The sequence below is a fragment of the Kryptolebias marmoratus genome, linkage group LG6 (assembly GCF_001649575.2).
Source record: "Kryptolebias marmoratus isolate JLee-2015 linkage group LG6, ASM164957v2, whole genome shotgun sequence".
Taxonomy (NCBI): domain Eukaryota; kingdom Metazoa; phylum Chordata; class Actinopteri; order Cyprinodontiformes; family Rivulidae; genus Kryptolebias; species Kryptolebias marmoratus.
Window position 1 is genome coordinate 10916778 of NC_051435.1, and position 23882 is coordinate 10940659.

The 23882-nt window shown below is 36.8% G+C and overlaps 1 protein-coding gene across 1 annotated transcript in view; it reads right to left on the reverse strand.

Annotated features, from left to right (window-relative positions):
• LOC108240780 (potassium voltage-gated channel subfamily H member 7) overlaps nt 1-18897 on the reverse strand; it is a 44990-nt gene extending 26093 nt beyond the window's left edge. The window contains exons 1-5 of the mRNA XM_025007678.2: nt 18414-18897; nt 17842-18072; nt 6192-6347; nt 2027-2467; nt 1055-1266 (exon numbers count right to left, since the gene is read on the reverse strand). Coding sequence (XP_024863446.1) covers nt 1055-1266; nt 2027-2467; nt 6192-6347; nt 17842-18072; nt 18414-18489 — 1116 coding nt within the window. The 5' untranslated portion in view covers nt 18490-18897. The remainder of the gene's footprint in view (nt 1-1054; nt 1267-2026; nt 2468-6191; nt 6348-17841; nt 18073-18413) is intronic.
• Nucleotides 18898-23882: the final 4985 nt, after the last annotated feature.

Genomic DNA, 23882 nt, shown 5'->3' on the forward strand with positions numbered 1-23882 from the left:
CTGTTGCCGGACAATAAAACAAGAAGAAAGTGGTGACTTAAATCATGCGTATTAATCGTTATGGTCAATTCAAGATCCATTTATGACAACAGAATTGCTTTGGTATGTAGCATTAACTGCAGTTGCTCCTGCAATATTCAGTATCAGAAAAACGGTGGTTTTGAGCACTGAACCAAAAAGATATGTAGTAGATTCCAAAACATGCATTTTTTTTAACTAGTACACTTATAATGTAGATGGGCACTATTAGATAACACAAGTTACAGAGGTAGCATAAATTATTACAAAGTGCAAAAAAAGAACAAAACAATTCTTAGCACATTTGTTGTGTTTCTGTGTATCACACCATCTAACAACCCTCCTCGGAGGAATCACAGCCAGTAGCTCTATTTTGAATCTCTGGTGCATTGCTAATTCGGGGAGAGTATAAGGCAGGGTATTTTCTGTAGCTAGAACTAACAGATGTCCCAGAACTCCCTATAAGTGAACAAAAAAAAAAGGCAATTTTTTTTCGGATTGCTCACAATCAGGCAAAAATGTCCTGAAAGCTTATAAGACACAAATATACTCATAGTTAGTCACAAGAAGAACACACTCATGCTAACTTTGCCCACATTTCACAGCAGCGTTTATCACAAGTTCATCATTTCTTTATGGAAGTGGGTGGCATGGCTTTAAATGATTAATATTTTCCTAAACGCTTCACATGCTTCACACTGTTAAAGTGTAAAAAAAAAAAATTAATACATAACAGTTTTTGTCCAGAATAAAAGAACTGCTTATTCAAACAACAACAAAGCTCACACTGAACATCTTTGTGATCCCTTCAGTAAAATGTACGTGCCAAATTTGAAGTGAACTGGATGAATAGACAGATATAAACATACAGAGATTTAGGGATTTACTGGTGAGATCAGCACAGTGTTGAGGACAACTTTCCCTTAAACCATCACATTATTAGACATCAAAGCTCAGGTGATGTAAAGGATACTGAGAAAGTTAACACTTTCCTGTTATGCAGCCAAAAAACAAATGATTATTTTTTTTGACTCACCTGTGTAACCTTTTCTGTGACATTGTGAGTTCGGTCTTTGACCTTTGGTGCTATGATGGGTTTGTCCGATATTGGAGGAGAATGGGCTTTCTTCTCAGTCATCTCTGAGAAGTTAAGTGCGATCAGGGGGAGCTTATTGATGGTGCTGTACTTGTTGATGTTTGAATCAGAGGTAGAGCCGAGCAGGCTGGACTTCACATGGTTGAAAGGACCTGGTGATTCAAAAAAAACAACAACATTCATTTGAGTAAAGATGAACAAAAACATATCTTGGCTTCCTTAATGAAACATATGGTAAAATCATTATGATAAATAGCAATATTTGCACACTTAAAGTGAAGAAGGGAGCTTAGGCCCTGTCATATGCAACCATATTTATAACATAGACTGACTCAAGATTGAAAGAAGTTATAAATTTAAACTTTATCTTCATGTTGTAGACAGGAGGGTGATATAACAGTGACACATAGAGCTCTGGATCCTTTAGGTCTATTTATAGCAAGCAATGGTAGTGGTCTCCTATACTTACACAGAAACGCTGACTAATGTGTTCTGGCATATATGGATAATGCAGAAACCACAGGATATTTCTTACCATTGCTTTCTTGCAAGCGGATCATGCACTACAGCAAAGCTAGTTCATGCTGTTTTTGGTAGTGAATTAAAAAAAAATACATTAAATTAAATAAAAAAAGAAATTGCCAAAAAAAAATACTGAAGTGAGTTCACATTAAATAGGAAGTAGTTGTTTTTCATAGACTTCTACCTCAGACTTTGTTTTGCAACCAGAAGTTAATGTATTTTTCTCCTTAATTTTAATTAACTTAACTTTTTTCTGCCCAAACATTTTCAAGTGAGGTCATTTCTTTAATTTATTCTCAGTTTTTAATTAGTTAAGCTAGTCATCCTAGCTGTTACTGCACACCTTGAAGACTTATGTCTCTAATTAGGGTTCACTGCTGTATTACATACCTTCAGTTGTTTGCCGATCCCTTAATATACTTTTGGAATTGGAGCTATAGCCCTCAATTTCATGGATGGATGAGGCTCTCCTCATGCTGCTGGTGCTGCCTCTGGGGAAGGTGTTTGACAGGGAGCTGGAGGACTGGTGCGGCTCGGTCTGGTACAGTTTGTCCCACGGGAGTTTAAGGGACGAGTGGTCAAGTGGTTCGGGGCCGATGCTAGCCTGGGAGGAGTGATGGCTCGAGCCTATGAGGGCACGCGTGTCATTGGCCTCAGTGGGACTACAAATACTCTTTGTGGGTGAGGGGAAGCTCTCCAAGGCCACTGAGTCCTCATCCTCTTTCGGAGAGTCCACAGTCACAGCATCTGGGTCCTCTTGTGGAAGAGATTGCTTGTTGGTGTTTATTAGGCTCAAAGCAGCCTGGCGGAAGCGAAAGAATCTGCTCCTTCCTGATAAAAGAGAAAAAATTAAATCAGTCAGTTTTTTGTATACAGACCTGATACATACACTATGCTTTTCACAGAAAGATTCAATCTTTTTTTTACAGTATGAACATTTACACTGTTCATTATTAGATTTAGAAAAACAAAAACCGATGACTCTACATTTGCTTTCTGATGATTGATTTTCAGCTGCAGTTAGAATCCAGACTGTATTGTTCGTTTTGTGCTGTAGAAATGGAAGCATTTCATGTTTCCTACTCTCTGTACAGGTCGCATAATGTGATACTGCCATCCTGAATGTCAACAACGTAATCTCATTCGCAATCTAAGCGTGTTTTTTTCTTTTGTTTTTAATGTATCCATTAAAAGTATATATATTAATATATAAAAACATGACTGTGCAATTGCAAAACATACATTTTTAAAGAAATACTGACCTCATTGCAAAAAAGAACAAAGTGGAGGAGTTTTAGACAATGTAGGGGTAAAAGGCTTAAACATGAGTTTGATAATAGGGAGTTTGGGGGATATACATTATGACACTGTCTGTCCCCTACTTGTGAAAGTATATGGTTACCACATTTGGTTTAATTGAGTTTTTCATGGCGTTTGTGTTCATGTTTTGTTTTCAGTTAATTTGGAAGAAAGTCTCATGATGTCCTATTCCAATGACAAAATCATTGGTTCAGTTAGTGTTTGTCTTGTTTCCTTTAGCTGTGTTTCTCTTCAGCTGCCCCCCACCCCCTTCCCTTTTCTCCCATTTTCTGGTTTATTTTGTAGTACCTTGAGACTTGAGTTCACCCCTGGTTTCTGTCACCAGTCATCACACCTTCCCTTGTTAGGCTTCTGCTCCTCAGTCTATTTAGTTCATACTTGTCAGTTACTTTATGTCAGATCCTCAGTTTTCATTCATGAATAAATAGAAGCTTAAACAAATTTACAATGAATTCCAATGCTGAAAATAGCAGATGCTGAAAAATATCTGCTAATTAACTAATAATAACAGGTTTTGACCTGTATTCTTAAATAATCCATGTGGATTTTTCAGGTTCTCTCAAATGTCTAGATTGCATTTGTCTGCAGGTCACCAAGCTATACAAACTGTTAAGAACCTTTTAGGACAGGGTGCATGTAAATCCACTCACTCATGAGCATCCATCCCTCAGCCCACTCCTTACATAACATCAGCGCCATCTGTTTCCATTGCCTGACCAAATGTGCTGATATCACAACTGTAGCTGCTTACAATAGAAACACAATACTCAACAAGTTCCCTGTACAAAAGGGTAAAAAAAAACAAAAAAAGGCAGGGAATACAGACAACCTTGCTCTTTTTTATTGCATCATTTGTATTGTAAATTGCTCTTGACTATCATTACTGTTTAATGCTTATACAACACCTATTTATTGCCTGTGTCTGTGTGTGGGCTTGTTTGTGTGTCATGTTGTTAAAATATCTAATGAAGTCTTGATGAATTTTAAGGAAACTCTCAGAAAGTGAATATTGGATGGGTTACTACAACTGATTGATTTCTGGAGTAAATCCACAAGTAGATGGCTGCAACAGATAAACAACCTTAGCAAACCCAAAATGCCTATAACTCCATCAATTTTACATATATTGAGCAAAAATTTGGAATGGTAGTAGCTGAGACTGATCGCTAACTTGTACTTTGAGAGCTCTGTTATCAAAACTTTACCATGGAGTCTTCTTTGTCTGTTAGTGAAATATATCGCAAACCTCTGGACAGATTTTAATGAGACTTTCAGAAAGTAATTAATGTCTGCAACTGATTAACTTTTGGAGCCAACCCAATTCAAGATGACCGCTGAAGCTAATCATCCTTAGTCAACACAAAAATGGCTATAACTCAGTTAAATTTAGTAGTTGGGAGTCATTGTCAACAAGCTTGAACAGATTTCCTGTTATCTCTCAGAAATATTGCCCACATGAGATCATGCATAATGTCACTGACACGATTTGACCAATGCTATCAGTTTGTCCCTTCATAATTGGAAGATGCTTTTGCTTAACAATTTGACACAAAAGTTGGCAGGTGATATGCATTCCTTCAGCTTAATTAACCTATGAGAACAAATAACTATTTATTTTAATCAACAGTTTATAAAATCATCATCACAAACTCACTTTTCTTTTCTTCTGAGGTTATCCCTGCAGGTTTTGACATGCTGGTATGCATAAAATAACTTATTTTATTTGACTTTTACACGTTCTGCTTCAGACACTTTATTTTTAGCTGTATTGAGCTGTATTTTGTACCACTTAAATTTGGGAACTTTCTTTTATTGATAATGGCCTACAGACATCATACATTTACTCAAGCAGCAGCACAGGCCCAGAGCAGTTAATATGAAGCATTTTTGTTTGCCACAAAGATCTTGCAAAATAACCATTTTGCAGCCCTAAAAACATAAATCTACCACTGAGAAAGTAGAATATTGGTATTCAATGAAGCAAAGCTGGAAGTACATGATGTTCTTTTTCACAATATTTTATCCAAAGTGACTAACAAGTGAGGAGAAGTGCAAAGAGGGTTCAGGATTCTGGTGTTTGTGTGTGTGTGTGTGTGTGTGTGTGTGTGTGTGTGTGTGTGTGTGTGTGTGTTTTGAATCAATCATCACTTTGCACAATAAAAATAAATAAACCACTAATGAATACCTTGTTTGAGAATGATCAAAATGAAGAACAAGAACACCATGCACTGTGTAAAACAGACTTTTACCAACTCTAAACCAAGTCTAGCATAAAATTCCCTTTGATTTCTTGCTGTTGCATAAGAGAAGCTCAAAGTCAGACAGTGTTGAGGTCAAACTGTAAGTGTGATGTACGTATTTAGCAGTCTCTGTCTCTTTGACTCCATTAATCTGAAGTCACATTAGATGCTCATCTTTCTCCTCTACCCACAGGTTCTGAAACTTCACAGGAAACCATCAAGTCTGATTAGCAAGGTTGGCAACAAACACAGGGGCATTGTACAGCACAAGCTCACTATCGAATTCTTGGTAGAATTCATACAGAAGCAAACATAAAGCAGAACTCTGATCAGAGAGATGCTGACTACTTCCATTAAAACAACAAATTAAATTTCTTATTAATAGTTACACTTCATGACACAAATCCGAAAGCTAAAAAAAATGCAGATTTCCCTAAAGACACAAGAAAAAAACAACAAAAAATAAACATTTTCAGCAAGACTAAGATTATGTAGACTGTTTTGTGCCTGCTATGAAAGTGAAGTGCAATGTGCTGGTTAAATAATACATGTTGTTTATGGATTCAAATGCTGGTAAGATGCTTGAAAGTTACACTTTATGAAACTGGACAAAATCTCCAGTGGTTACATTGTGTTTACCAGATGTAAAAGGCTGCCATTTTATTTCAGTCATTATGATTACACTTTATGATAAATTGTTTTAATTAGGAAATTTTTCAATCTTGCAGAAAATTAATCTATTTATTTCTGAAATCTTTGAAAAAGCAACATATTCATATGTAACACTGAGTGCCATATAACTTTTTGGAACACACCTTGGCATGATTTATTAGGTTCAATGGAAGAAAAATCCTGGTAAGGACTGACTTATTACAATAGATAGAAAAATATCTTTACAGAACCAACACTACATCACAATATAGAAGTTTAAGCATGGAAGGCTTTTAGTACCATTACCAGTTCCTTTCTGATAAACTGAAAGACTAAATACTTACTTTGATCTGACTTCGTTGGAGATGCTGGGCTAATATTCTCTGTGGAGCGGTCACTTCCCTCATCCAAGACCAGTTCAAAATTCAAGATAAACATTATGACCACGCCTTCTTCGTTCTTCACTGGGATTATGTGGGAGGTACACTGAAAGTCGGACCCTGAAAGAGAGAGAGACAATAAGTCAGTACCAAAACTAAATCAGCTTACAAGGCCTGAGAGGTTTTTTTGTGAGAAAAGGTTAACAAGAAATACTACAACTACACTGTATATAATATATGATATAATGAAGTAGTAACTCCATCTATCTGATTTCACAAGAACTGAGAAGTTGCATCGTTTAAATGTTTAAAATACCAACATTTCAGGATAAATAAAATAGAATAAAGTAAACATGCCAAGAGTTTAATTAAATATTGAATGCTTAAGTTGCTGAATGTTAATACTTAAAATGTTTCTTCTCAATGTTGATGTTTAAAGCGATAGTTTAGATAGTTTAACGTGGGGGTTTGGGTTTTGAACAACTAATATCTAAGCTGTTGTAGATAGAAGAATCTCAGTTTAGAGTTAAATTCTGACCAAACTGACAAGCTAATGGCCAGTTCGAGTGGGGCCAAGTCCAAAGAGGACTGCTGCTGTTTTAAAACAGCTTGAATCTCAAAAAGTGTCAAAGCAGTTTCTGCGAACAATATTTTATAAATTCTGTCAATTATGCATTACATATTTATTAAATTTGATTTTTTTAGGTTAAGTGCAAACACAACTATTGGCAGTGGCAGGTAGCTGTGGTGCCTTCGATGCAGCCTGGGGCACTTCCAGCAGGAATATGATAATGCTTTTGGTGCAATAACCATGCAATTTAAAACTGATAATGGTGTAAAGGTTTATAAAATAGTATTTATATGTATCTTTATCAATGTTTTGAGAGTGGAGTTGCGTTAAAATGGCAGCAGTCCACTTTTGTCTTGGCCTTAGTCTGACTAGCTCCTCGGTGCAGTTAGAACCTATAATTATATTCCTCTAAACTGAGATCATTAAAAGAGATTTATACAACAGGTAAAATATTATTTTGTTCATTACCTTTCCACAAAACTGCTCTTCAAAAGATGTGAACTCTCAGTTTAAACTTGGCACTTATGTATTTTAATGAGCTACACATAACAGATAAATGACACTGTTGGCAGTAGTTGTGTTACCATAACACTGAGGCCACAGTATATAAAAGGGGAAAAGCATAGTTTAGTAAAATAGATTTATTCGATATGACATACTCAGCGCCTATTTAAGTGGAAAAGAAACCCAGGAACACAACAGTTTCTTTATTGTTCTGGATATCCGTTATTGAAGCCCGGGGGCACAATTGTAAAACTTTCTACCCACTTAACTGTAAACAGCAACACAATAGCTACTGTCCGCTCTAGTTAAGCTGTTGTAATGGATCAGTTACCAGCAGTGTAAAGCTGTCTTTCTTTCTCTAATCTCTGAAGCCTAAAGATATTTGACAACATAATGAAAAACTGCATTTAAATGAAAACTAAATGGATATTTTCAGAAATTATATGAATAATAGCTGTTAATACCCAGTTGGCTTGAGCTATAAAAGAAATGACCAATGGTAAAGTGTCTCTCAGTGTCTCTGCAATATGTGGGTCTGTCTGTCATTCTGTCTGGGTTGTTGTCTTGCTCATTTTCAGAGAGGACACACATTACCAGTGTTCCCTGTAATCTCCTCTGGGCTCACAGACACCCTGCCAGCAGCCTTCATTAGCAGTAGACTTGCTGTCTGACTAAATATAACAAGCTCGGTCTGCCTCAACATGCCAGAATTGTGTTGGAAGGACTTCTGCAACCAAACTAACAGAAGTAATGATGCGTTGTCAATTTTCAAAATATAATAATGTAGTTTTAATGGAATGGAAAACAAAAAAAATGGTGTGAACTGGTTTGTAAGAATGAGTAGATGTTAATGTTTTGACGGTACAGCGTCAAGGGAACTGATGGGAATAAATATTGCAACATACAGCTGTGTTATACAGGACCAGCAGGTGTGTACTACATCTTGCCTGGTGTCATGGGTGCCTCGCTGCATTTTATCATGAAGAGAAAGAGAAGTGCTAATGGGGCAGAGCAGGTGTGAGTCCATCCCGAGAATATCCCCTTTTCATTAAAAGAAAAATAAAGCATTTTTACTTACATTTTTCAGAAATTCTTCCTTTCTATAATGGAATATTGCTGCACTGACCTCAATTTATTTGACTTTTAGTTTTAATTAGTCAATCCCAAATACATGAAGTACTTTGAGTAGCTGATCAAAAAGCTTTAAGCTTGGTTTTATTCTCCCTGGTGGAAAACGATTCAAGAAATGTGTTCAACGCAGATGTAGTCAGTATGTTGAGTAGTAACTTCCAGGAAAGATATTTTTGTTTGAGGCTTTACACCGCCAACTGCGTTCATACCAAGCATCTCGACATACGCATCACACGTTATGCTAATTACTCTTCACATAGCACATGGGTAAAAGGTTTCCTTTGGTAAATATTCTCTTTGAAACTATAAACATGAAAATGATTGGGCACATTCAAAAACAGATCAAATCTGCTTAAAGTCAATATATCATAAATAACAAGAGTGGTAGTTCAAGTTATCAGAAACAGCCAAAGCAAATTGTAATGAGCTTTTTAGCCGGAAAAAAAGAATTTGGCTGAAATTGGTCATGTTGTCCTTTTTGCAAAGGGATAGACAAGAACTGTGCAGGAAGGGAGCAGGAGAATGACATTTGCCATTTTGCTGGAGATTTAGTTGCAAAGTGAGATCTTGCTAGTTTGGTTTGCAATAAACTGTTTATCAAGCAAGAATGGTTTAAGTGAATAAAATGCAGCAGCAAGCAAAAAACATATTCACTTCTGCAAGGTAAGGGTTTCCCTGCAAAAATCGGCATTTTCACAGGTAGACATAGTGATCTTCCCTACAGAATATTTTAAACATCCCATCTTTTATAACTGGTTATTAGAGGAATTATGCATCATAAACATTATTGTATGTTCATGTGTGTGAAAAGAAAAAAGTTTAAAAAAGACGCAGTAATTTTTAGTATTATTTTATTTAAAGGAAGAAATGTGTTTCAGCTAAGCCAATTACAACACAGATTACACCTATGTGTGAAACCAAAATGATAAAGTCAGCAGAATGGTATTTGGGCTGAGCTTTACCTTAACAGATTGGGAAACAATAGCCATGGTTAAAGGCTAAGCCATAGGGGTTCTTTCTCATCTGGTCTCCTGCTGAATGTCACCTCTACTAAAACAGAATCAAAGGAAAGCTTCTTCTGACGTTGCATGAGCAGAGAGTGTGATTTATAAAAATGAAAAACAGCCAAATGACTATGATATTTATTATTTATGGCAAACATAAACATTCTGTAAGCACCACACAGAGAGCTTTGATTTTTTTTTTTTTACCTAAAATCTGTGGTAAGCAGAGTGACTAATGGTTTAAAGAAAGGAAGCCACAGCCACTGTGAATTTCTGTGGTAATAATATTTCCATGCAACACTCAAATAGCTTTCTGAAAGAGTTTTAGACAATTACTTGAAGCTAGAGTTGCCTTAATTTTAGCTATATCTCTAACCATTCTTTTGATAAAAAATGAACAAAGCTGAGTTTATCCTACAGAGGGTTCTTTAGCATAGCTGGATAATGAGGGCAAAAATGCTAACTGCAATTAATGAGGTTATCAAGGCAGCAAGCACAAACCAGAAAACTAAATAATACATCTGAATATTTAAAAAAAATCATAATTATTGTAGTTTGTTGCATGCCAAGAACCAAAAAGAACTAAAAATCTTAATGACTATAACTGATGTCCACACAATGAGCTGGATTAATACACAAGAGAAAACAAGAAGGGGTTGCAAACTACAGTGGACCACACTAAGGATCTTATTTAATGTTTTTGTAAGTCAAACCTAAAACTTAAAATAAAACTGGATAAATTTTACTCTCATGCTTTATGATACATGATGGAATATGGAAATCGTAAAAATCATAAAAACTAAACCAAATGTTCTCATTTGACAAGTTTGTGCAAAATAATTAAAAAACAAATTGACATAAATCAAAATTAAAGTCCATAAACAGAATGTAAAGACCTATTCATTTATCTATCCACCCATCCAAAACAAAAGTGAAGCTTCTTACTGAAAAACTCTCCAAGTCCCCTGAGTTTAAAAAAAATGTAGCCAGATTTTAAACAGTGTTATAAATTTATTCAAAATATTTCAACAAGTCTAAACTGATGGCTCCACTTGTGTTATTGGCATGTATTGTGTTCTTTACAATGCAGAACGTATTTTCATATTGTTGCATGATATACATTTTATATACGTTTTTTTATTAATGCAAGAGTCCTGATTCCTTTTTATGCTTTTTATCCATTGGTGTTCTTAAATGAAGTGTCTGACTGCACCGTGGTCTTTTAATTACTATTATCTTTCAGTTTACATTTCACAAGATTAAAGTTTGGCCCTGCAAATGTATACATGCGGGGTCTAATGCGGAATATGTGCGCATTTAGAGAACTGATTATTTAAGTTCTTAGTTTCATCAATTATCCCAGTGTTTTCCAACACTCACGTCATGACATATTGCCTATCCAGCCATCGTCAGCCACCAGATATGATTATCATCCATGACAACGCAGCAGTTTTAATCAGGAAAGGAGTGAAAGCCCATTCGCTCCCTGACATTTATATAGTGTTTTCTTTTGAGCCAAGAAATGTCATTTACACCTGCTTGAATGACTAAATGTCATATAAAGACTAGCTCTCTTTTGATGGTGGAAATTTCATTACTCCAGATCCTATTTCCATCATCAATTATTAAAACGTAGCTGCTTAATCAAATGATCATCTGAACTCTATAACGAAATAACACTCAGGTCAAACAGAGTTGTGATGAAATCATAATACGTCTTAAAGACGGTAAAAATCACACATGGTTGTATTTATATTTCTCTGATGCAGCACCATACTTTTTATATCTCACAGCTGTGAAGCATTTGTGATTTTTATCTGTTAAAAGGTGCTATAATAGCAAAAACGGTTAACAAGACAGGAAAAAAAACAGCTTCATGATTTTTATGAATTTATTATGAAAATGTTAAGCAAAAATCTCATAGGATTAAGACTTTTTTGTCTGAATGAAAGAGAAAAAAAATGTCTGTTAAGACATTGAGTACAGATTACACTGTCTTTAATTCACACAGGAAGCTGAATTAGTGAAACCCAACAGGATGCGATCAGACATATTCTACCACGATAGCACTTCAACAAAAAAGTAAAAGACACATCACCAAACTGTATTTTGTCTTGGCACAATAGAAATAAACTGTCCTAACACCAGTATAACCTTGTGTGTTAAAAAGGTAGGAGCTCACAGTATCAATGTGACTGATGCTTTAATTGCCTGTCCAATTAATGTCTGTTTGAATTGCTGCTGTTTGTTTACATTTGTACCTAAAACTTGATGTCAGCATTACGCAACAGAATCTAGAGGCTGCTCTAAAGTTGCGAGTTTAAATTACTTAAGTAATTATAAAACTCCTGTGATAGGCAGTTAAGTTGCACTTTCCCAGAGATTTCAAGGGACAACATGACCTAGAAAAGTTTAGTTATTCATTTGATGTTTCTGCTATAGCTTTAAAAAGCTGCTGTTCCAAGGCCCTGGCAGCTATAGATTCGCACTGTCATCACACACAGCAGATTATAGACACCTAAAGAACGACAATTCCCCTTATTTGCCTGTGCTAATGAATGTTGTCACCTGCAAGCATAGGAAAAATGTTCTGTTTTTTTATAAATTTGATAAATATCATGATATAATTTTGAGGTTATATCGGTCACTTGTAGTGTATTGTATCAAGGCTTCAGATTAATTTGGAAAAGCTGATTTGCTTTGATTTGCTAATATTTGCTTTGTATGTATCATTCTCCCAATTGTAACATTGCAGCTTTAAAACACACCCCTGTGACCACTGCCTTGTCTAATGAAATCTGACATGTTTCTGTTTAGGGCTATTCTGCTTAAGCTAATACACAACATTACTGAGGCACAGCATGTCAGGACCAGGGCATGTATAGAGAGGCCAGTGCAAGCTCACCCTTTGTTTGGAGTCTTTGGGGCTTGTGGCAATATCTATCCTGAATGAGACCGCTGTGAGCTACATAGCCTGGCCTAATTTCATCCTCAATCAGTGTCTTCAGATCCATCAGGGGTAACTAGCAGCTCTTCCTCAGGCAGCATTGCACTTGTGTTTACAACTATCAGTTCATGATATTCTGCTTCACAACCTTTCATTCATTTTAGGTTAGTTCACTTTTGGGCAGAATGATCAGACTTGACCTGGTGTCTCTTTGACTGTCAACACGCATGCATGTTTTCTGTCTATGTGTATTTGTATATCATCATTAAAGTACCTATAAATGATTACAATAATATTATTATGTATTATTGAAAACATGATAAAAATGGCTTAAATACTATTTGGAATTTTAGGGCACAGGGTGATAGTGGGCTTGCAAGAAACAAGCTGCTACGTCATTGTATTTGAAAAGCTCTGCATTTTCAGTCCTCATCAACAGAGTTTTCAAGAATGTCTACTTTGGAAAAGAAATATCACTTTTTCTCACCAAACACTCCCTTTGTGTGTAGACAGGAGGTGCAAACACAGCAGAAAATATCCATTTTCAAAAATATCCCATGTAGGGTAGACAGGACATCAGTCTTGTTCTCTGCTCCCCTTTCACACCTGGTCCTGATTTCTAATCATCACACCTGCAATGAGTCAGTCGTTATCCTCCCACAGTTTATTAATAGTTTCTGATTTTCAGTTGCATTTTGTCACATCCTTATTGGGTCCTCAGTGTTTCCTGGTCTGTCTTGTCCTTGACAGTTCCTTTTAATTTAATTATCTCCTTTTCAGCTTGTTTTAGTTTAGTTTGTTTAGAAATGAAGAACCTTGTTTGGGATTCTCTGCCTGCTTGCTAGCTGCCTCCATGTGGACCTGTATTTGGGTCCATTTTTACCAGAAAACACATTACTTATTACCTCTGCCAAGGAGGTTATGTTTTCAGTAGTGCTGGTTGTTGTGCCCGTTTGTCAGCGAGATTACTTAAAAACTAATGAACTGATTTCGATGAAATTTTCAGGAAATGTTGGGGTTGTCACAAAAAACAAGTGACTAAACTGGTGGTGATCCAGATAATACAATCGTAGTACAATTTTTGTTTTTAAATAAAATCCATAAGTTTGTGATACATTTTAAAAATTGTTATTTTAATACTGTAACATCTTGAAACTGTGGTATTTTTTTACTAAAAGTTGTCATCCAATCTAATCTCATACAGGCCCATGCCTAATCTTAATACCAAGTTTCCAGTGTTGAAGCTGATACCCGTCTGTTAGAAGTGAACTTAAGTTCAGTGTGTTATCCAAACTTTCATACGCTATCCTACATATACAATTTGATCCTTCAGCTTCAAGACTTGATGTATCATAAAAATTCATGTGCAACCCACCAACAAAGGCTGATAAAAAATGAATGCAGTCTTGACTGGAGCCATCCAAGTGTCCTGCAACGCACCTTGTGCACTGCAGGCACTCCGTGTCCCCTGTCCCCTCGCGCCCCTGCCACCGAAGCCTTAGCAGGAGCACATGGCCCTCCAGTCCCCTTGGTAAGGGAGTCACATATGAAACCCTGCACCCACGCACACCACATGTCCCACATCATTCAGCATGGTTAGCTAAGCTGCTGCTGTTATGTAGCCATTATCCTTTTAACTTCTCCGTGCTCCACGGTGTCAGCTTCCTTTTGTTAAGACTCATTCAGGTACAAAGTATTATTACACCCTCTGGAATAGGATAGCTTTAAAAAGCCATCAAGGGAAAGCATTTATCTCATTGATTATGTATCCTTGCTGGAGGAAGAGTATATGTGTGGTTATCTCTCACAACCTGTCTTGTTTGTTCACAGAGAGGGGAACACATGCGTTAAAAGAAAATGCCCCTGTGCTTCTTTGCTGTGCTTCTGCAGTTGCCATTGTTCCGTTACTTTTCATTTCCAAGCACCGTACATATAAGCAGCTTAACTTTTTGCTTTTTCACTGGAAAAAAAAAGCCAAAGCTTTGTTGCTCCTGATGTCACTTCATCAAATCCAAACCTTGCTTTTTAAGTTTTCTCATTATAGTTATTGATGGGAGAGGAAAACAACCCAGATTATGTCACATCTCAGAAAAATAGATTTTGAAGTGCATATTCAGATCATGATTTACACAATATTTATATTTTGGCAATCTCCCATGTGTCAAATAGAAACAAATTCTAATACTGGAAACCTGTCTAAGCTATGGCTGGTTTATTTTATGATTTATGACATAAAGTATGAAATATGAACCGCTTTAATGCGAAGGATTAGCTGATTTGCATTGGAACTGACTACATGAAATACAGACAGGAGAAAAGGCTTAAAATACATGCACATTTTTACACATCAACTTCAGTTTGTAGACACTCTCAAATCAATAGGTCCATTGCTCTCAAGGATGACATGAATCTTTCATTCCCCCACAGCACTGGGAACACATGAACTGGGTCCTCCCTACCAGTTTAATGCATTTACTCAGTAAGCTGCTCATTCCCAGTCACCACACTGTCAGCCCTGACATCTTTATTCATGAGCACACACACTCACTGTAAATTCCTCTGAGGAGTATTATGAGTTGTGTCTTGAAGCTGCGACGCACACCGGGGAGGATTGTCGGGAGACTGGAAGCAATGATAATGTTAGACGGTTTGGGAGCCCTCATCCTCTGCTCTTCAAAGATTTCAGAAAATAAAGTTCACTATATCATGAACGATCCTCTGTGTGCTCTCCCAAAACAGATTGAAGCGTGTGTCTTATAATTATCTTACCGATGTCTATATTTTTTTAGATGTAGTAGCTGCTTCCTGGTTTGATAATGATTGGAAAGAGGAAAAAAAAAAACAAAAAGCAGAGGCGGATGGTTGCTGATGATAGATTAAAGATGTATTCGTGGCCCAGAATCTAGTCAAACTCACAATTAAAAATTTAAACCAAGAGTCCTTATGATTAAATATTACTTCTTTTCTTCTGTTTCTACTTCCTAAATGTAATACTGATGTTTTTGTATGCACTGGAAGTTATCACAAAAGGAATATTAGTTCAAAGCAAAAATATAGCCTGAAAACACACTCTGCCTTGGCACAAACACAGGTTCAAAAGGAAACAAAAAATGTGTGAACTATCTCTGCTGCTCTACAGTGACCTCAGACTATCTGTTTGCTGCTATGTCCAGCTGACCAGAAAAAGCTCCTCAAAGAGCCTGGTGGGAGGTGGTCAATCTCGGGATTTATGCCACTGAGTGGTAACATTGTATTAATTCTCTCTGGTTTAGGATTGCTGTCTCTGCAGTACATCATTCATAACAGGGCAGAGATTTACCAATAGGAACGACAAATGACAGTTTAGCAATTAAAAATGGTGAATTTGAACATTCTGGGGCAAACCTGTCAAAATTAAAGCAATTATTCAGTGGACCAATACACTAAAATGACTATACTGTATATAATTGTTCAGAGAATTTTAACTAATTATACTAAATAGGTAAAAAACAAAGCATTAAAGTGTCATGAAGTTATAAAACATAATATTTATTACACATAATCTGGTAATCTTATTAACCAAATGTTGACTATTGGTAAAAGCTTACAACTGGCTTGCTTATTTCAACATCCTTCTCTCAAACCCCGTTAGAAATTCACACATAATCAAATTTTAAACCTTGTTTAAATGTCCATTGGATGTTTTCAAGTTTCAAGTGGAAAATCTGTCCTTTATATTAATGGTGGGAATTTCTCTTTTAAATCTGCAGAGCGTTACAGTCAGAAATGCAAGGTTAAAAAGGTTTTATGTTCTGTATAATGTGCAAGAATAAAGGACTGTTTACACATTTGAGACTTTACACCTACTGTGAATGCACTCTCACAAAGCAGTAATCTAAGAAGCTACCACAAGCAGTGAGGAAAAGTGTGCAGAGGCCTTGGACATGTATAGTTTAGAGCAATTAAAAAATAGATAAAGGGAACTGCCAGAATAGGATGCTAATATTTGAATTGTGTGATTAGGTGGCTGTTCATGTATATGTGCTTATACATTATGGGTGATGCTTTTTCTAAATGTTTTCTATACAAAAATGCCTTAAACTCAGTTTTACAGGGGGCATTTTTATTCCACCCTGGGCTCAGCATCACTTACAATAAACCAGATTTGATTTTATCATTGTACCAGAATTAACAATGGTGCAGCCAAATCATTCTCAAGCATTGACAAAAGCTGTGAAGTTAATCCTGTCCAACTGGTGAGCCGAGTTACCTTTATGGATCGTATATAACAGATGGACATAGCCTTTCATCTGAAAAATTAAGCCAATGTGGAAGCCAACATGCATTCTTTCTAATGACCAGCTGTGGGTGACTTCTGCGATAAGTTACGATGTCTGTTTGTGCACAGGTCTACGGGGAAAATGATTTCACTTCTCACTCTGCAGTATTTTAACCCAATAATTACATAAAAATTGCATTTTTATTGCTGAATCCAGATCTGTAAAGCAAAGTAATCATTGTGTAGATTAAGATCTAATTTAGACAAATAAAGATGTGGTTGAGATTCAGTAATCACGTGTAGCTTCTGTTTTTTACGAACCAAAATGGCCTCTAACAAATGGATGGCCAAAAGGCTTTAGAAGGGCAGTGCATGAATCAGTGGGTGATGTCACAGTTGCTTCATCCATCTGTTTTGCAAGTCTGTTGCCTTCTTTAACATTTCACACAGTTTATCAAACCATAAAAGTTGTCAGCATATATCTACCGCATCTTCTACTGTATTATTTTGTCTGTTACTTATCGAATAATACATCAAAAATGAAACTAAGAAGAGGTGATATTTAATTAAATCATTGACACAGTCTATTTAAACATAAAACCATAAATACAATTTACTTTCTTTGTGCACATTGACTTGAAAAGATTTAAACTTTGAACTTGTTTGTAATGAATGAAAAAAATTGGAACCAATATATTTTAATTGAACTAAAATGACTAGAGTTGTAGAATTCTGCTGAAATGTATCATTTTTGTAACATCAAAAGTGCAAAATATCAAAAAGGACCGTAATAAATCATATGCCATTGTATTCTAAGTGCCACACAGTCACACTATGCATTCTAATAATATATTTGTCCAATCTGATGGGCCCCCACTGCCCTTGATACCCAAACCTGATAAGAGTGCCATAAGTGTCATTATAAACCAAAAGCTGAAGAAATGAACAGTCAGTATTCCTTTATATTTTTTTGTGCTCAACACCAGGATGACATTTTATTGGTTTACTTCAAAGGTTCACATCTCTTCTTCGTTCTCACTTTCCCGATGTGTGACGAAGAGAAAAGTATGTTGCTTCCTCTCACGCTGACACACCATATCAAGAAGTGGAAACAGAGAGGAGCTGCTGCAGCAGCATCACACATAAGGAAGACACCTCCGGATGTCTGGCATGTTTGTTGTGCCAGGTCAGTTACTCACCATCCTTCCGGTAGTAAGTGATCTCCACCTTGCGCTCCTCAGAACCGAGCACGGCCTGAGCCAGCTGGTTGGTCGCCTCTTTGTCAGTGAGCTCCCCGTGGAGGAAGTCACAGGTGCAGGGCTTCTGCATGATGTCCGGTCTGGAGAAGCCTGTCATCTCACAGAAGGCGTCATTGCAGTAGATAATAGCACAGTTCTCCACTCTGGCATTGGCTATCACAAATTTCCGGTCTAAATAAAATAATAGAAGATAAATGAATAGCTGCTGGAGACAAATGGTTTTCAAGGACTGCTTACTAAAACAAATAAACAAATAGATCACTGATCATTATCAGTTCTTTAACTATAAACATAATATTGTAAGCAAAATTTGCGTATTTGAATTAAATAAATATATATATATATATATATATATATATATATATTTCCTAGTAATAATAATAATCCCCAAAAGTGTTATAAGGGGAAAAAACAGTAAGATAAACATGCAGTTTCTCTTTTAATTTCAGTATTAAAATGCAAGAACACATTCATACTTCCAGGCAGCAGAATTTGAGAAAGAAAATACTTACTCTGACCCTCGAATTTCCGAATAATTAATCCCAGGAACGTGTTCTGTGGCGCAACGTGACCTCTTCTTACAGGCATGTTTATACAATGCGAATTATCCAGTAAAAAAAACGAAGAAAAAGAAAAAAAAGCGCCTTTTACAAGTAAATCCCGAAGTTGCAAATGTTGGCTCTATGTGGTGCTTCCTTTGAACGCATGCTCGACGCAAACAAATCTTTCCACTTTGTTTTCCAACGACCTTCCCGGGCAATACTTCATCCAGGACTTGTTTATCCCGCGTGTAAGCCCGAGCAGCGCGCGGACGCTCCCTCGCCGAGACGCGCGGAATCGGGGAGGATGTTCTGAGTTGGATTCAGTTCTCGGAGCATTTCGCGCGGAGGGGATGCGTGCGCTCCTGACGTCCTCTGTCTGGTGTGGTGTGTGTGCTTGCCGCTGACTGTGTGGATTCCGGTTAATATGCCAGCAGGGGTGACGTTGCTCCCAGTGGGCTTATATAGTTCCCTCCATCGCGGCTCCTTTGTCACAGCCTCACGCAGCTCCACGTTATCGGAAAACACTTGTGTGACAAACGAGTTTTGCTCCTTGTAATGAAAGAACACTTTAATGGAGCGTGAAACTGTTTGAACAATGTCGAATCATCACAGGAGAAACCTTCTCCCAGGTTTATTTCAGCGCATTCAAGAAACAAAGCATAGTTTGGGCATTAACATTTAATATTAACAAGCAGTGCTAAATTATTAAAGTGTGCAGATGACATTATTGAATGTGCCCACATTAAAGGGACAGTTCTGATCTTTTTAAATGGGATAGCTATGGAAAGGTTATGAACAATCACTATTTTACCTGTCGTAGATAGGTTTTTGAACAGCCTTAGTTTGCAGAAATGAAGTTTAATTCTGATCAAATGCACAAATCATACAATCTTGAATCTTTTGTATTTCACTGTGACCATCAGAGACTAGCTAGAGACACAAAATTGTGACAACAAATGCAAATTTTCACTTGAAATCACACTGAATGACATGTTTGCACAAACTCCCATTTAAATTTTGACCAAAATTGGTCAGGAGTTTGCATACATGTTGACAAAATGCATCTAAAGCTTTCTAGGATTATGAAAAATAAATTGAAAAGGGTTTAAGACTATATTGAGAGAAAATGTGAGACAAGAGCAATGCCCTGTGACTCACACAAGGAAACTACCATTTTGGAAACTACCTTGTGAATGCCATTCACACTTTTTTAGCCAACAGTTGCAGCCCAGTGAGACACATTTTGCAAATGGTCCAGCAAGAATGGGTTAGAGGTCCATAGGAAATATGTTCAGTTTGCCTGCCAATCAGCATGATGAGGTTTTGAGAAAAGCAGTAAATATTAGCGCTCTTGTTTATTTCAAAGTCATTATTTCATGCCAGTTTTTGACCACAATTGGTTACGAAGATGTTCAAGATCCACCAGACAGCCTGGTTTCTGCGTTGGTGGTTTATATTTGCATGTATGATCCAAAATGTTTAGAGCTATAAGCTGAAAAAATGCTGAAGCCATTCAGCAGCACGTCTTGATTCAAAGAAAAGGTACATATGTAAAATTTGAAACATACATCCTTAAACTGCAGACATTTTGTGCAAAAGACCTCATGGATTTCCATATAAAAGTTTCCTAGTGCCTCAGTTGAACTTTGAGTCACTGCAGTTTTGTAGAAAACGTTCACTAAACACTGGTCAAGCAAGCACCAAGGCCATTACAACAGTTAAATATTGATTCAGAGACACTAAAATGATACAAATTAAAGAGAAATATGCTCCAACAATTCAAAGACCTTTTAGACAGAGATGCTGACTATCTCGTTGGCACATGCATGTAAGATTTCTGCAATTTAAGTTTTGACAAGCTAACAGCTAGTTTGAGCGGGGCCACGGCCAAAGTGGATTGCTACCACAATAAAACAACTCCAGTCTCAACAATGTGAAAGTGCTCCATGCAAACCCTGTTTAATTAAACATTTAAATCAGCTGAGCATTACATGGTTTTTCCAGCAGAAATATACAATTACTAGGTTGCAGCTTAGCTCTGCTGCTGCCATTTGCACTTTGATGTATATAAAATGATGCATATAACCATTTAATGCAAACTGACAGTATACAGCTTACATGAACCACTATGACATTTCTGAGACAGGAGTTGTTTTAATCTGTCAACAGTCCACTAGTTTCACATGCACTAGCCATTAACTTGTCAAATTGGTCGGAATTAAACTCTGTTTCTCCAAACTGAGGTTGTTCAAAGAGCCATCTACATCTGTATAGATATCAATTGTTCATAACCTTTCTACAAAATCTTGCTGTAACATTTCTGAACTTCCCCTTTAAAGAGGCTGCAACAATGGCCATTTGAAGACTAAAATCAAGTCATCATATATCAGGTTGTTAGTATAAATTACTGAAATACGTGCTGCAATGTGTATTCAATGAGATTTGATTTAACTATACACTAACTGGTAATGAGTGAATGATTTTAACCTTTAAAAACAGCTAATATTTTTTAAAAAGCACTGCAGCTTTATGGGAAATTTTCTTATTTGCTTTCTTGAACAGCTCACCAATTAGCATATCTCATTAGGCTTCATATTTCAAAACACAGCTGTGAAAACATCGGTTTAGGTTTTCACCCGAGGTTATGTGCTGGGCTGTTTTTTCATTGCTAGTATCTGCTGGGAGACAAATTTTGATTAGCATGGATAGAGCCACACTAATATTCTCTCATTTTATGTTTTGCAATTTGGGAGTTGGCTCTATAGTCTGAAGGAGCAGATTATGTGGTGTTCGTGCTCACATTGCTTCAACTCATGGCAAAAAAGCAAAGGATAATTTCCCAGGCTGCACAAACTACCTCTTTACTGTAGTACTCATGCAAAATATAATAAATTCTGTTTATGTGTGTTATGCAATATGAAAAGGAAAGCACAGTTTAATTTTGTTAAAGGCAAAAATGCTTTAGCTCAAAAATATGCAGTGTTGCTTGACTTGTGAAACATTCTCATCTTAGAATCTTGAGACATAAATACTTATTGAAGCACACTGCCAGAGTTAAAACACTCATGTTCCTCAAACACACACTCCTATCACTTTTTAATATACACTGCATTACTTTACTTTCTCTAGTTTTCCTATGTAAGACTGCCTCGGTCTTATTTCTGACTTATTCTAAACATTCTGTTGACCTGCTGCCATTCTAAGATGAGTTTTACTCAGTGTTAGCCTGAGGTGCAGCATAATCATCTAAAGTACCTGCAAAAGATTTCTTAGTGGTATTAAATTTGTTGAAGTCATATACGCTGGGCCTTTGAAGGTTTATTCAGACTTTTGACTCCGAACAGTTTCAGAGTTGCTGTCCGTGGTGCTGAACAGGATGATGCATTTATAGTCAAAGATACATGTTGTAGGAGAATAGAACAAGGACAATAAAGGCTGGGGCATACCATACCAAACAGAATCCATTATGCAGGCTGTGCAAAGATGTGTCTGAGATACTCAAGCACCTAACAGCAGGGTGTAAGATGCAGGCAGGGAAAGTGCATGCGCCATAACCAAGTGGTTGGAATAGTGTACATGAATATCTGTGCCAAGTATGGACTGGCAGTCGCATAGTTTAAGTGAGAGACTCTACCATAAGTGGTGCCAGACACTGTAGTGACTATAACATCAAGAAGAAGGAAGACAAGAAGCTGAAGAAGTACCAAGAGCTGAAAGAGGAAATAGAGAAATAGACACCAAAACTAGAAGAGTGGCTTCAGCAGATCCCTGGAACAGCCTCAGATATCCCTGTCCAGAAGAGCGCAGTCCTAGAAACAGCTAAGATACTGCACAAAACCCTCCATCTCCCAGGCCTGTGGTAGAGGACCTGAACTGGGAACTGTCCATGTTAAATCTATCTATCTATCTATCTATCTATCTATCTATCTATCTATCTATCTATCTATCTATCTATCTATCTATCTATCTATCTATCTGTGTATATATATATATATATATATATATATATATATATATATATATATATATATATATATATATATTTAGTTAAAAAAAACTATTTAAAGATGGAGTGTTTTTTTATATACCGATTTTGTCATGGGATGCTGCCACATTTCCACCTGGAGTGAACAAACAAAATGCTATCTTTTAAAAGGGCTTTCAAGTTTAGAATGTCCCCACTTTCTTCTTCTTTTTTTAAATACATTTGTACATTTTGAAAATAAGGGTGAGGTAGAGCTGTTTACAATGTGCAAACTCACTGCTAAATGGACACTGCAGGAAGATGGATAAACCCCACATTCGAAATGCTTTTTATTATCCCTGTCAAAGCCAAACCAACAGATTTTTGTCTGTTTGATGAAATGTAAAGTGTGGAGCTTGAGTACAAAAGGTTGTGTGCCACTGCAGTGGGTTTCATATGATGGAAACCCAGAATACAAAGTACATTTTCTGTTTCTAACCAAAATGTATTAGGTGATGCATGTTTGTTGTACTGTCACATTAGGAAGGTAGCCAAGTTTTAATCAAGGTCATGTTACCATGAGGTGAGTATAGCTGAAAGGCTGACAGATTCACTGTCTATGGCACTGCATTATCAGCAGCACTCTCTGTATTCAGTGAACATTAGAAGAGAGGCATTTACTTCAATAAAGTGCAGATGAATCCTTAAAGTATCTCTCACTCTCCCTCAGTTGAACACACACACGTTCCTCCTGATTTTCATGAATGGATGGATGAAAAGCAATCGTCTGCTTAGCATGGACTCATTCAAGTGCATCTAATCTGTGCAGACTGCGACCATGTGGTGAACAAATGAAAATATATGCATAATGTGAAACCTCACTTACAGTCTCCAAACATCTGCCCCAGTATTTTCTTAAGCCCATCACACATCTGGCCAATTGAAAGCAAGACAGCACAATTAATGCACACAAATACAACATCCATGCATATTTCATCAGGTTTTCATGGCATATTTCCCACAGGCACTATTCTCAAAAAAGAAAAAAAAGCACATATTTGGTGCTCATTAGATAGCTGTTGCACATCAACATTAGAGCTTTTTTATTTTATTTTATTTTTTTGTTTTGCTCTGTCAGATTTATCTGCAATGAGTGACATGACGGGTAAGACAGGGTCAACATGAACCTCCTCTTAGTCCACAACAAAATCCGACCATCAATCCCGAATAAACAGGCTCCCTCCTCAGGGTCTGGAATCGGTTTAGGAAAGGATTAAACTCACACTGGGCCAGCCCTCTCCTGTAACCGTCTGGGTGGGGGGAACCACATCAAATTAAAATCTCTCCAAACAAGTAATAACACTGTAAACAAACAGAGGAAATTTAAATTTAAAAGCACAAACAGTAATAATAATATTGCTACTAATAAAAAAAGAAGACCCTGGAAGCTCTTTTTACAGCCACCACCATCCTCA